This window comes from Ixodes scapularis, unplaced genomic scaffold (assembly GCF_016920785.2).
Source record: "Ixodes scapularis isolate PalLabHiFi unplaced genomic scaffold, ASM1692078v2 PGA_scaffold3__209_contigs__length_174095766, whole genome shotgun sequence".
In the NCBI taxonomy this organism is placed as follows: domain Eukaryota; kingdom Metazoa; phylum Arthropoda; class Arachnida; order Ixodida; family Ixodidae; genus Ixodes; species Ixodes scapularis.
Genome location: NW_024609868.1, coordinates 165,445,034 through 165,459,833, shown reverse-complemented (window position 1 = coordinate 165,459,833; position 14,800 = coordinate 165,445,034). Strand labels below are relative to the sequence as shown.

The window sequence follows — 14,800 nt, the reverse complement described above, 5'->3', positions numbered from 1 at the left end:
TCGCGACAATCCGAGCTCTAACAAGACCCATTATTTGACCGCACCATACCCACTTCTCTCACCCATGTTAAGCCTATTCACTAGTGCACGCATGCTCTCCGTGAAATAAGGTCGCACAAGATATTCTCTGAGCCGCTCAGGGACTTCCTACGTCTCGAAGACATTTTCTACGCCATCAAACCAGCGCGGCACTAATATATCGGACGACGGCATGGGAGTTAGTACTCCCTTCATCAATCTCGAAAAGCGAAAAACTTAATCTCGAAGGTTGAACTCCATGCCGCCTCCACTGGCTCGCGTTCGGTTTTCTGAGCGTAGATGTTCTAGTTTTAGCTCGAGGCGTAACAGCCGTTCTTTCTCCCTTGCAAGCTGTATCTCCTTTTCAATTGAGCTGTATGATCGGACTCCTCCGTTCCCATCCCCTTGTGTCTGCGAGTTTGCCACTAATCCACTCGAAGGTGACGATTCACCTGGCCCGTAAACATTCCTTTTCCGACCCCTGTTCTGCTCTGGCGTTAGAACTGGCATCCGCCGCTCTGCGCTGTCTGTATCCATGGCGAGCACACGTCAAAGAATCACCTTGCCGTAAGGTCAACGACTGCCACTAGATCACAGACCGAGCCCGCTGCTCAGGATAGTCAGGCACGAAATTGATGTCCGAGCTGTAGACTGGGGCGTTCCTCGCTGGGACGGCCTCTGGTCCGAGGTAGCTCTATCACCACGAAGAAGCTCGGTGGTCCAATCTTCAAGGAGCTCGGTGGTCCAGTCTTCTCTTTAGAAGGCTCCACCAGTGCCGCGTCAAGTCGCTGTCCACCGATTCCGCTGTGAAGATCACGCCGCCGGGGTCCGCTGACGCAATCTTGTCGACTGTGCCAGTAAAGATGTTCCTTCTTAGAGATTGTGCCGGGACACGGCGACGGAAGCAGCTGATGGTTGCTGACGGAAGAGTAAACCAGACAGGACTCCGCGGATAGGGGGAAGAAAAAAAAAAAAAACACGTCTATTTACATGCGAAGCTAATTTCGAATCCCCCCAAAAGGTCACACCACGTGCTCCTTTTTTTCTCTTCTTTTCTCCCATGTCCCCCGCACCAGCCCGCACGAGCGCCACCAGCCCACCCACACCCGGGCGCACATGTGCAAACGCAAACACGCACAGAAAAGAAAAAGAAACTCAGACCCGTTCCCGCGTCCATTCACGGCGATGGCGGGGCCGACTCTCACAGTCACGAAGGAAAAATGCGGGCGTTACTGCAAGTTATCAACCCTGCCGGCGTTTCATTGAAGCATGTTGAAATTGCATCTAAGCGGTTAGAATGAGAGTGGCGGATAATAAATGGTTTGCGAAAACAATACACAACGACGGTTTGCATAGTCATGCTGACTGTGGCAGTGTTCTATAAAGAAAAAGTTCTAGAGGCTTCACTGGCTATCAGTTTATTGTGACAGATTGCCAGCTTGATGAATGCCGATGCATTTAAGTGATATGACATGTCCAAATTGGTCCTTTTCAATAGTGTGCGCGATAGTACCTAGGTGTATTTTGTTTCAAAATTTAAATATTTCGCAGAAAATCAATGAGAAAGCAACTTACTTTAGGAAGTTACGTCTTCGAGCGAAGAGTTCGAGGTATTGTGTGTTTGTGTGCGTGTGTGTGTGTGTGGGGGGGGGGGGGGCGACCTGGCTGCTAGGTCAGCGTAGAGTAAGCCAATGGGAATAATATTATCTTGCAAATTGAGTCCATAAAACTCAGTTAAAAAATGGTCTGGCCTAGGAATAAAAAGTACACGTCCCTATGATACGAAATTATATTGAATATGTTTGTATTATGGCTGTCAATTAGTACCTCGGGGAATATTACAATATGCGCATCAAGAAACTGGGATCCTCACCAAACGTATTTGACCACTGAAATAGACGCTTTTCAAAACCGAGTCGCGCGCTTTATTTTTTTCTGAGTATCCTTAACACTCCAGCGTCACCTTATTAAAAAAGAAAGCTGACCTTCCAGAACTTGTCTTAAGAAGCAAGCTTTCTTGCTTATGCCCTTTTCATCGCATTTACTGTGCATCATCTCTGAGCCAAGGCACCCTAACACAGTCGCATTTCATTACACCACGTACTAATCAATCATGCAAGATTGACCGTTTCACCTTCCGCACTTCTTTTTTGTATTCTTTTTTCCTCAGAACAGTAGTGTCGTGGAATGATTGAACAGATCGCATCGTCACCGAGACTAACCCTGATTGTTTTCGCTCCCTTATCAGCAGCAATTTAGGTATTATTAGACTCACGATTTCTTTTATGTTTCCACTGCTGTGCTAGTTTTTTTTTGTATTTTTTTCAGTTACGATTTTTGATATGTTTGCACTGCTGCGCAAGTTTTTATTTTATTGTTTTTTGTGTCTTTCATATGTGCAGTGTTAAAGGTCCTACCCAGAAGGACCTACAGACTATTAAAAAAATAATTAAGTAAATACGCAGTTTTTCGACTTGAATTAATATTTTACAGCGTTTGACGGAAAGCAGGAGAGAGCGGGTAAGATGTACCCATGAACAAGAAAGCTGGGGATTACCTGGAACAAATGCGATCGTGGGGACTTGACATGTAGATTAATGTGTGCATTTCACTTGCTCGCTTTATTTATGAACTGATTATCCAGCGCAATATTTCATTGAATTACGCAAAGTGCAGCGTTAAAGGGAACTTTTAACACACCGCTACCGTGTTTCGCGTACCGCCATACCGGAGTCGTTGAAGCATGGTTTTAAGTGTGCGCCCGGGTGCTACCCTGAACGCGGTGTGTGCGTTTGAAAGCACGCTTTAAAGGCTCCTGTAGTACGGTGAGCGCAACATGGTAGTAATTGGTGAAAATTCCCTAGTATTACAACACGATACAATTTTGGAAATGTAACAGGAACGCGTTTCTTTCGAACCACTGGAACAAGTAACGGAGACTCGTTCCAAGCTTAAAAATCAACGGGCAACCAGCTTTCCTTCCTATTGTTAAGAAACGCGTACAACACTGCCACAACGACCCTACATGAAACACGCATGGGGGTCTCCACCTAAGCCTCGTGAGCCATGGATGTCGCCGTAAAGGGAAGAGTAGGGATTTGGTTACTCGGAACCACTGAGGCGCGATGGAGATGGAGCAATGAGGAAGATGCCTGTTGAACCTGAGCTGCACATTTTAAGAGGTAGCGTGACCCCGACGGCCCGAAATAATTCGAGTGACATCTTCCGACTTTTTGAATCTCGACGCCTGCGATGGGAAGGTGCATTCTTTGGCAAAAAAGCGACTCTGGAAGACGATTTGAGCCCAAAGATGAAAAGGGAAGGCCTCACAGCATAAATTCAACGAAGTATTTTATTAAAACATATTTTTATTTTTTAAGACAAAATGAAGTGACTTATTTCTATAAAGATAGACCAACCAGACGTATTGCTTCTATCTGTCGTGATAATGAATAATTTCTCCAGCAGGTGGTGCCATGTCGCTTATCATTCCATTTCAAATAGGAGCGCCGATATGTACCAAAACGTGCATATAAAAGATCTAAATTTATTAGTTTTAGTTTTTAGTGTTATCAGCAAGAACATGTTATTCGTGATTTCATTTAGTTGTTGCTCTTCACACGCATTTCTTCCCTTTCAGGGACGGCTGTTAACAGCTACCGGGCTCCCAGGGAAACCAAGTGTCGTTCTTTGGGTCTCGAAGGTCGCCTGGCAGTGGTGACGGGGGGCGCCAGTGGCATCGGCAGGAGCGCCTGCCTGGTTCTTGCTCGAGAGGGCGCCACCGTCGTCGTGGCCGACAGAAACAGGACAGGTTCCGACGAAACACTGCAAATGCTCCAAGGTTCGTTGAAGAATTGAGGTCAAACCGTATGCATATACTAACAAACCTTCAGGGGCAAAGTTTGGATGAACAAAAAGTATTTCCTTTAAAATCCGAACCTTTTGCATAGTTCGCTGTAGATATATACTAATCGCTGTCTTTATTCTCATAGAAACAAATCAGTCATCATTTATTTATCAGATACTACAGAAGATTTCCTTTTATTTCGAAAGATTTAATATACACATACACATTATTTGTCCCTGTGGAGAAACATGTACTAGTACGGGCGATTAGATTACTATATGCCATCTAACAGTGTCATGCATTCAAAAACTTTCCATTTAAAACATAAATTTGAATATTCGTCAATAACTACTCAGCTATAAAACTCACGTCAATACTCTGGAGGCATTAAGTAGTTAAACATATTCAGAGAACATATCACAAAAATAAAAATAAAATAAAAAACAAACTTGAGAGTGGAAAATATCAATATCAAGAAAAACAACTACGGTAAAGAAAATTTCTAACGAATTAGCTTTTGCCCCATGCAAGAACGGAATCCGAGGAAATGACAACCAACAGTTACTTTAACACACCAAACTGCAAAAACGCGCACTGTCGATGGCCTTCGATGATCCAAAAGTGGTGGATAGAGGGGTTTGTACAAGCTCCATTGACCTGGCTTCTTGGATCGAAAATTCCAAACATCCATGTTATGAAAAGACTCTATTATTGGTTAGGAGAGACATGAACTAGTTCCTGGCTCGGAGCTTCTCCTAGCTTACCGCCTTAAGCCAACACCACAAACAATAGAATAGCGGCAAACAATATCGCGTCCCTGGAACAGCGTAGGAAAATTGCAAGACTGAAGTTCTTGTATCTACTTTATAACAACAAGCTGTGCGTCGACTCAAGTTTATATATAACCTCCTTATCTTCCAGAGCCACTAGGAACCACCATCAGTTTTCTCTTCAACCAATATTTGCTCGAACCAACATTTTTAAGTTTTCATATTTTCCACGCACCATATCAGATTGGAACGCCCTCCCTTACAATATATTCATAGCCCCTAATTTTAATAAAGCACTTGATGATCATCCTTTTTAGGTATTGCCATTGTGCTCTTGTGAACCTTTTTGAACATATGTCGTACAAACTTTTTTGCCCGTTGATTGTTAGTTATGAGTGTCAATTACTAAACATTATGAAAGCCATGTGAAATGGTGGTTTACAAGTCTTTTGCACCCGACACCTGCAAAGGCCTATCAAAAGGCCTGCAGTATGTAATAAATAAATAAATAAATAAATATCAAATTAAAAACGCTAACAAAGAGAAGGACAAAAGGGAAGGCAAACAGCACCCACAACAAAATCAGGAGGAGTGCCAATTTCATTCCCCGAGCATCCTTTATCCAACCACGACAAGCAGCCACCAATAGAGAACAAGCCAAACAACATTTTAGGGGTACCTTAGACTAGTTCCAGGTTCTTGGCTCCTGACAAAACACATTGAGAGTATCAATAACACGACTGAAACGAATAATCATATACTCTCAAATCAATGTTCTTCAGGAATGAACAAAAAAAGGAGATAGTGGACAAAAAATAAGTTGTTCTCTTTTTAAAGCAACTCAAGACCAATCACTAACAGTATGACTGTACCATAATGACGGATTCAGAGCCTCAGTTTCAAGAGTCTTGCCAAATTACAGCGTGCAGCACTGGACGTAACAGTTCACTGTGCATCATATTTCTTCTTCATGTTAGGTAATCCCTTCCCTTCACTATTTACCACCCGGCCCACTCTGTTTCTGCTTTTGCGTTGATTCGGCCCGCTGGAGCAAAATGTTGCCGATCCATGGTGTAGGCAATACAGATCGCATGACTGGCTTTGTTGCTCCCTTATTATGAGCCCGAATGCAAATCTGTTTTTCTCCAGGAAAATTCTACTGTAACTTTATCTCGCTAGAATTAGGCTTATAAGTGAACTGCCGAATCGTTTTGTATTCTCCGTGCACGTTTCGTTCCACAGCCTCGTACAAGGGCGATCACCGGGCTATCAACGTGGACGTTTCCGACTCAACCGCAGTCGATGTACTGTTTGAAAAAATCAAGTCATCGTTTCCGGGAAGGAAGATTACGTGCGTGGTGAACAGCGCCGGTGTTGTGGAAAAGCCCACGCTGTTGGCTGAAATGAGTGACACCGTTTTTGACAACACGATCAGCACCAACCTCAGGGTGAGTTGTATATTTGCAGAAGATCCAAGCATCCACCCTTGCCTTGCTATTTCCACCATGCTTTGACCCGCCGCAAAATTCATGTATATTTCATTTTGTTTATTCTTCTTCTTAAGCCACCCCGAAATATATTTTTGCATGAAACACATCAATGTAGGCGGTAAGAACAAGATAAGGGCGGACTTGAACCTTATACGTTTTGCGTTTTTTTTTTTAATTATTAGAATAATTCCTTCTACGGTTCGAGGATATTTTTGTAGGGATGACAGAAAAAATACAGGGAGGTTAACATAAGCACTCGTACTTTCGCAACCAAGAAAACAATCTTATTGTCTAAAATGCCAACCCGTTCTGGTGGCAGCATGTTCCAATCTTTTATCATTTTTACAAAGGAAGAATTACCGATATAGTCTCTATTAGGGATACATTCAAAAAGACTTATTTGGGTGATCACATCGCGATGAAAGGTATGTTGACTCCAGAGGGTACTCGCGCTGTTCAATGCGGGGGTTATGATAATAAGTCTGATGAGAATAATTGCTATATTAAATTTTGTCCTCTATATATTAATCATCATCACTTATCATTCCTGGAAGGTCCAGGGGCATTATACAAGGGAGTGAACACTTGAAGAAACAAACAAATAGCAACTATTTACGAACAAAAACTTGTATAGGTCAGAAAAAAATAAGCTAATGGCTGCCGAAAATTGTTTATGCAACAGATAGGGGAAAAATTACGTCAGGCAGTGAGTTCCAGTCGTCAATGGCCAATGGTAAAGAAGACATTTGGTGAGTGACGGTTGACGATGAATACGGACGGAGTTTACAAGAATGGTCGAGACAAGACAAAATGCGGTAAGGAGGCAATAGCAAACTTCATCCGAGATGGCTGCTGTAATAAAATATCCGATGAATAAAAGACGAGACACCCCGCGGCGGTGAGAAAGAGCGTCAAGGTTAGCTGATTGGCGAAATTCTGATATGCTTGCGTAAGGGAATAGTCGGAATAATAAAACGGAGGGCTCTGCTTTGAACGGATTCCATGTTGTTAGTTAGGTATGCATGTCACTGTGACCATACGGAAGAAGCGAATTCTAGTTTAGTTCTGACCAAGGTAGTATAAGCTAGTTTTTTTTACTAGGGATGTAGCTTGGCTGAGATTACGGCGAAAAAATCCGAGGGTGCGGTTAGCATCGGCGATGAGAGATGCTGTGCGAGTGGTCCATGACAGGTCAGATGTCAGATGAATTTTTAGATATTTGTACGATGAATAAGCAGTTACTGGGATGCTAGAAAGGTGGTAAGAGGAGGGTAGAACATCTGAACTGTGGGGAAAAAGATAGCGACTTACTATTATTATAGTTTAAAGTCATGACACCACTAAATTATAAGGTGGAGATCGTTCTGCAAGATTAGTTGATCGTGGCGTAAATTAATCGGTTTATAGAAGACACAGCCATCGGCGAACAAACATACTTCAGAAGTGATGGCATGGTGAAAATCATTAATGCATATAAATAAGAAGGGGGCCAAGAAGGGTTCCCTGAGGGACGCCGGACGTTACTGTGCTTGTGGCAGATTTTACATTGTTAATAGAAGTGTACTGAGTGCGTTTGGTGAGGTATTCAGAAATTCACTCGAGTACAGAGGGGTGAATGTTAATATCCCTTAGCTTCATTAAAATACGTTGATGAGGGGCCTTGTCGAGTGCTTTGGGGAAGTCAATGAAGATGGCATCAGTTTGAACATTGAAATCGAAATTTGAGTAAACGTCACTTAGAAATGCTGTTAGTTGAGTTTCGCATGAGTAAGACTTGCGAAATTCGTGCTGGTGCTTGAAAAGGAGGTTGCGAGAGTCTAGAAAGTTTATTAGGCTAGAATGGAGAATATGCTCCAAGAGTTTGAATGAAACGCTGGTGAGCGAGATGGGACGATAGTTCCTGATCAATTGGTGATCGTCAGTCTTATGACAGGTATAACGTTAGAAATTTTCAAATTGGATGGAGCTTCAGAGAGTTTACGAGATTGAGAGAACATGTCGCAGGGGAAAGTGGAAGAAATGTGTTTAGCGTTCATTAATACCTCAGAGTTAATTTGGTCATCACCGGAGCTGGAGGACACCTTCAGTTGATTTGTTGCCTTAAGTACTCCATTGCAGTTAATTAAGATAAGATTCATAAGAGGGTGGATGGATTGGGACGAGTCGTGAATATTTAGCATGTACTCGTTAGTAAAGATGGAGCAGAAGAAATTGTTATTAGCAAGAGCGCCGTATTTATCTGAAAGCGGAAGTCCGTCGTCATCGACAAATTGCAAAGGAAGTGATTGTGCGGATTGATTATTTTCGAAAACGTTTTTGGCTTGGTGGGTAGTATGTTGGGGAGGTCGATACTATAGAATTTTGTTTTTGGCATGATTAATGGCAGATTTATAAGCCCTATCGCATACGTGGTAGGCGTTCCAAGAAGCCGTAGTGTTGACAGCTTTAGTTCACTTATAGTCTTTTTTTCCTGTTGAATTGATGATGAATTGTTTTATTGTACCCAGGGTTAGTTTTATTAGATATAATAGGGGTCAGTAGAATAAAACGTTCGATTAGTTAGATCATTTTATCTTTGAAGAGAGTCCAGTTTTCGTTAACCGTTCTTTCCCAGAAATTAACTGAGTAAGTATGATAAAAATCTTCGACGTTAGAGTTGATAACTGCGCAATCAGCTCTCGCGTAATTCCGAAAGAATTTGCAGTAATGCGATCTACGAGGAGCAGAGAGAGAGAGAATTAAATCGATGACGAGATGGTCACTAATGCCGGGTATGTACGTGATGTTACTGAAGAGTGAGGGACCATGGCTTAAGCATAAGTCGAGTATATTGTTGTATTGATACACGACCGCACGCCGGTACGATGCTCATTTAGATCGAAACGGGCCGGGGTGGGGCTCGAACCCAGGATCTCAGGGTTGGCGCATATATTGAGTAGGATTCCAAACCCAGCATGAATTTTATCTCATAAATACTAACGTCTGTGTCATAGTTATAACTTACCGCGCCGCTTGATCTTGAAGCTTTTCCAATCGCTCAACAAAATAATCTTGGTAAGCATCAGAAATGACGCACGCGTACTCTAAAAGCATGTAAAAAGTAAAGTGTTTGTTTAATGTCTGGTGAAACATGTAAAATTTTGAACGTAAACATTGGACTGAGATCAGTCTGGTTGGGTAAAATAATTAAAACTCAGGGATGTCCAACCAAGGCATACTGAGAACCGTCGGTTTTGATGTCTGTTCGGCTCTCCTGGGGGAATCAGTGGCCGAGCTGGGTGTGGCTAAAGCGCACACCCAGCTCGACGCACGTGGAGCGAAAGCTAGTGATCCAGAACCCAGAAATCTTGAGTTCGAGCCTCACCCCTGCCCGTTTCGATCTGGATGAGCATCGTACCGGCGTGCGGTAGTGTATCACAACTGCGTGAGCACGTTAAAGACCCCAGGTTAGCAGTCGTACTTCACTTGCGAAATTGCTCATCTATGTAAACCAGTGTCGCCCCATCCTGGCAGACCGACCTTACGCTGTATAAACACTAACCGTCCAATTTGACTTTTTTGACTCGGCTCTCCTTCAGGGATGACTGTGCCGATGGTCGTTGAAGTGCGGTGTTTTGATGCTTGTCTTATTTTACGGCGGTACAGTTCTCTATGAGTGTGTTACGTCTTGAAAACCGTGGACGTACGCGGACGGTAGAGCGCCGAGATACATACTTGTGATTTGTGGCGTGGTTTTTATATGCCATGACTAAGAAAAGCAGACATGTACGTACTTCAACTACTCTACTCAAGTTACTGTAGTTAAACACTTTTCTGAGTAGTTCAGTAACTTTCAATTACATTTTTATTTTGGTAATTAGTAGTTTACTCTAATTACTGTTGCCGAGTAACTTTTAAACAAATACCAAATTACTTTCGAATTTTAGTGGTTGATTTTCCTGTCAACAAACAAACATTCTTGCACAAACTAGATAAGATGTTGGAAGATCATCTCATATTTGCAAAGGGGGACAGGCGTATGACATAGGGAAGGGGGGGGGGGAAAGCAGGGAGAGGAGAAGAAACTTCCGAACATTTTCACGAGCCTCCCACTGCAACAACACTGCTACGAGGCGCGGGGATCGAACAGACGCGACGCAAGAGAGGCCGCGTAACTACTGGATTAGCGCCGTAGTCTGGCGGTTTTTTTTTTTTGTTTTTTTTTTGTGCCCCGAACTTCAATGAGGCTTGAGCCATTTGAAGCAAGGCCTGGTCGCCGCTTCTCGCCAACGTAGAAACTCTCGCCCACTACAGGAGGTGAACACACTGCATCCTCACTCTAAAGAGGCAACAAAATTCAGCACTTCTCTGAAGCTCATGTGGTGCTCCCGCAGTTTGTGCTGTACTCAAAAAATAGCGTGCTAAAGGGCAACGCAAAGGTGACCTTTTTGCGTTGCCTTTCCTTTCAAAGCTCAGAATATGCTGATCTTCAAAGATTCGAAGATCTTTCGAGGAACTTTAGTATTTAACCCAACGTTCTTACATAAAAATCATAAACAAGCCGTGTTGGGAGGTACTCTAAGTACATCGTACTTGATGTTCTACTGTCTAGAAAACTTGTACTTTACTTGGAGTACATTCTCTGAACATGTACCAGTACTTTACTAAAGTGTCTTTTCTGGCACTTTCCAAGAAAAGTAAAACTGCCGACTTCAATGTATATTCCCCGAATTTGAAAACAAACAATGTTGTAACGTCGTGTGAAAACGCGCTCTTCCGAGACGTCATCCGGTCATTTTTCTAAGTGAAGTAATGGCGGCTATAAGACCGACACAAATACGTGCCTTAGAAGTTTATTCTGTCAAATAGCTCGTCAGCGAGAGTAAAACAACTACTGTGTGGCGACTTCACTTTATACAATATTTGCTGCCGTTTCCGTAAAACTCCGATGCACCTCCGCTTACCCCTGGAGAAATGCATACCAGTTAAAACAAACACTGTATAGGGAGTGAAAGGGCATTATGAAAGATTGTGTTAAAAGTACTTGTACTTTACACTGAACTATTTTGGATTTATATTACGTTACTTGAAGTACATTGCACCGGTGTACTTATAACTCTACTTGAAGTAAATAACCTCTCATTCACTTTGTGCTTTACTTCAAGTACTTTTTAAATGTAATATACGCAACACTCTAAACAAACATGCACTGCCGTAAAACTCAAGCTGAGGCAGTGCTAAACCTCCGTGTAGCAATGGCACATTCGCAGTACATCCTTGACCAAAAAACAAAAAAAAAAGTACAAAACAATTAGGCACGCAGAAGCAGAACTAGCTTATAAAGTGTTTCTGTGAAAAAAATAGCCGATTCATATTTGGCTAGCACGATTTCGCTAACGGATCAAAACCTGTGTACGTTCTTGTTACCATAAAAAAAAAACATAAAAGTAACTTCAAAAGTAATTGGCTATTTTTTACGTTATTAGTAATTTTCTCAATTACTTTCCACTTCAGTAATTTCTACTCTACTCAAATTACTTTTGAGGTCAATTCTCAGCAACCTAACGTAATTACTTTTTGTAGTAAGTTGTACGTGTCGGAAGAAAAGTCACTGTCGGCGGTTGGTTTCAGCGTCGAAACGGAGGTTGTTCTTAAAGTAGATGTGGCATTTTTTTAAAGTTGCAGTGTTTTGCAGCCGTGCTGCGTTCGTAGTCGGACTTGAAGACATTGTTTTGGTGTTGTCGGACCCTCTCCTGAAAGTGCTTGGTTTCGCCGATGTACGTGGCTGGGCAATCCGCGCAAGGAATCCTGTAAACAAAGCCTTGCGCTCACCCTATAGGAGGGCAATATTTTGGGCGTGGCATAAGCCGGTTAAGAGTTGATATTGGCTTATGGGACATCTGGATCCCCTCTGTAGGCAGTTTACGTGTGCTTTGAATTTTCCTGGTAGATAAGGAACGCTGATGCACATAGTTGGCCGGCACTACGAACTGGCGGTGGCTGCAGGTACTGATGACTTTTGTTCATTTGACGGGCAGTGCGATGGATAAAACTGCTCGTCTAGACGTTTATCTTAAGGTCCACAAAGACGGTTAATCGTCCTTTCTTCTGTTAATCTTATTCATGCCATGGTCGTTGACCTGGCCAAGAAAGTCCTGACAACCGACGCCTTGTGACTTGTTGGATGGTTCGAGTCAAGCTGGATGTAGCAATCGGTCGGGGTAAGTTTTATGCAGAGAAAAAAATATCGGCTCTTCCTTTTTTCATTTTATCAGCACATCGAGAAAACGCAAGGTTCCTTTTCTTTCGCTTTCTAAAGGACACTGACTGGCTGCTCATCTAAGGCACCGCAGTCGTCTACGCACCGCAAGAGCACATTGGGATGTGCGGCGAACGACTGCAGCGCCGTTTGTTCAATGACTTCCATACATAGGTTTGCCGTCTTGACGAAATGAACGCGCCCATCGCGGTTCTTCATGTCTGTTTGTAAAATTCCTTCTTGAAGCTGAAGTAGCTGCTAGTGAGGCAAAACTAAAGGAGGCGGCAGAGTTTATCCACGCTAAGGCTTGTCTTGTTCTTCCAATCGTTGTTTTTGTCGAGGGCGTCTCTGTAGGTGGCAACTGTCAGAGGAACCGGAACGCTTCCACAAAGCTCAATGGCGTCGAAAGAGATCATGCATTCCTCAGCGCTTACCTCTACGAAGTCGCTGGAGTTGCGCACGGAAGTCGTCGTTCTTCCAACGTGAGGAGAAAGGGTGCGGTGACGGTAGTTGAACTTGAACAGAGCTCGGAGCGATGATGTCATGAAGTCTGCAATGAGCCGGAGAGGAACGTTACGCTCATCAATCTTGGGGAGACCATAAAAACCTGTTGCATATCTACTTCTGCAAAGAAGCCGCAGGTTGACGTTTCTTGTTTCTTGATGTTACTTGAACAATTCCGCCAGGACCTCTGTTCATTTTTGCCTGAAATTGTGGCGTATGGTCTTTTTTGGAGCTTTTCGTGCGCAGAGGTGTCAAGAAGACCCCAGACGTTTTGCTCTAAGCCTCTCGGTCTAGGAGGGACTTCAAGTTTCCATTGCCTGCAGAAAAAGAAAAAAAAAAAAAAAAGGAAACACGATCTTGTCATATTCTCAAAGAGCCCGGAGTGTTTTCTTCTTTTTTTTTTCACTTCTCTCGTTAAGTTGTGTCATGATTTTTACTACGTTTGTCCGATTCATTCGCGAGTGCTTGGAATCCTGTCCAGGATGCCGTGTTCTAAGGTGACAACCATTTTCTGCCCAGGTGGCCTCGTTATATTATCACGTTGAAGCCGTGACCATTTGATAGAACTTCGACGTCAGAAAGAGAGCTTCTTCTGGAGAAGAGATTCGCGAAAATATTTGCAGTGTACGTACTGAGTTTCGCTTTGTCGCTAGGCTTCAGCCTCGAAACTTTCCTTTTTTATGTTAGTTGTTTTCACCGCAGACGTGCAGGCCACGCTTTGGTAGGCAAAGCTTTCGGCCTATGCCACTAGTTCAGGCAAAACTGAAAACGATCCTGACAGAATTCATTTACTAATATCTAGAATCAAGAAACCTCTACCTGTGGCTTCTCTGCACAAATAGATAGGCACCGGTTTCTATTGTCTCCCCAAGATTCATTATTGTAACGTTCCACTTCTGCCCATTGACGAATTTAAAGTTCTAAAATGTATCTCCAACAAATATTTGAAAAGGCAACCCGACGTTTCAAGACAAACTCGGTTTCTTCTTCAGGGATGACTGAAGGCGCGCGGACACAGCAGAAGCTCCTAACCTCTTTGTCGTCAAAAACGAAAGGAAAGAAAAAAAAAGTACACGAAAAGAAATTAAAAAAAAATGAAAGCCGTTTACAATTTTCTGTAACGCCGGTTAGAGCGCAGCTCTTGAGGAGGAGGATGGAAGCGTACTGAGGGATGGGTGACACCTTGAGGTCTCGTGACCTCAGCGGGAGGGGGGGGGTCGTGTGATGTCAGGGGGGTCACGTGACCTCGGGGGAGGGGCGTCACGCGAACTCAGGGGGCCACGTGACCTCAGGGGGTCACGTGACATCGGCGGTCACGTGACCACAAGGGGTTCACGTGACTTCAGGGGTCACGTGACCTCAGGGGGTCACGTGACCTGAGGGGGTCATCGACCTCAGGGGTCACGTGACCTCTGAGGGGTCACGTGACCTGGGAAGTCACGTGACCTCGGGGGTCACATGGCCTCAGGGGTGTCACGTGACCTCATGGGTCACGTGACCCCTCCCGTGACCTCGGGGTTACGCCGACGGTGACGGCGACGCCGCTCAAGCCGGAAACGGTCCCCTAAGAGCTGCGCTCTAAAAGGAGAAATTAGGAAAATGAGAAAGTTTAAGATAACTTTTTAGTTATAGGGATGGTCGTCTCTTCAGCTTTTCCGTCAGGTCACGAAGGCAATGCGCGTACACAGAGGGACGAGCGCCCAGCGACCTGTTTAGGTTTCCTGGCGTGTGCTGGATTTGCCACAATTCCAAGAAAAGTCTTCTTCGAAAATTGGGCTCTGTGTCCACCACTTCCGCGTTCGCAAAGCCAACGCGAAGGTCTAGGGTATCGGAATGTTCGGCGATGGCGCTGCGCTCGCTGTCAAACTTCCGCACGTTGTTCTTGTGTTGGCGGATACGCTCGGGAAAGTTCTTCGTATCGCCGATGTAGATT

General features: G+C 43.8%; 1 protein-coding gene across 1 annotated transcript in view; it reads left to right on the top strand.

Moving 5' to 3' along the window:
• Positions 1-14,800, top strand: part of LOC8043212 ((3R)-3-hydroxyacyl-CoA dehydrogenase) — a 42,116-nt gene that overhangs the window by 11,302 nt on the left and 16,014 nt on the right. Inside the window, exons 2-3 of the mRNA XM_002416114.3 lie at positions 3,659-3,859; positions 5,878-6,083. Of these exons, the coding sequence (XP_002416159.3) occupies positions 3,659-3,859; positions 5,878-6,083 (407 nt within the window). The remainder of the gene's footprint in view (positions 1-3,658; positions 3,860-5,877; positions 6,084-14,800) is intronic.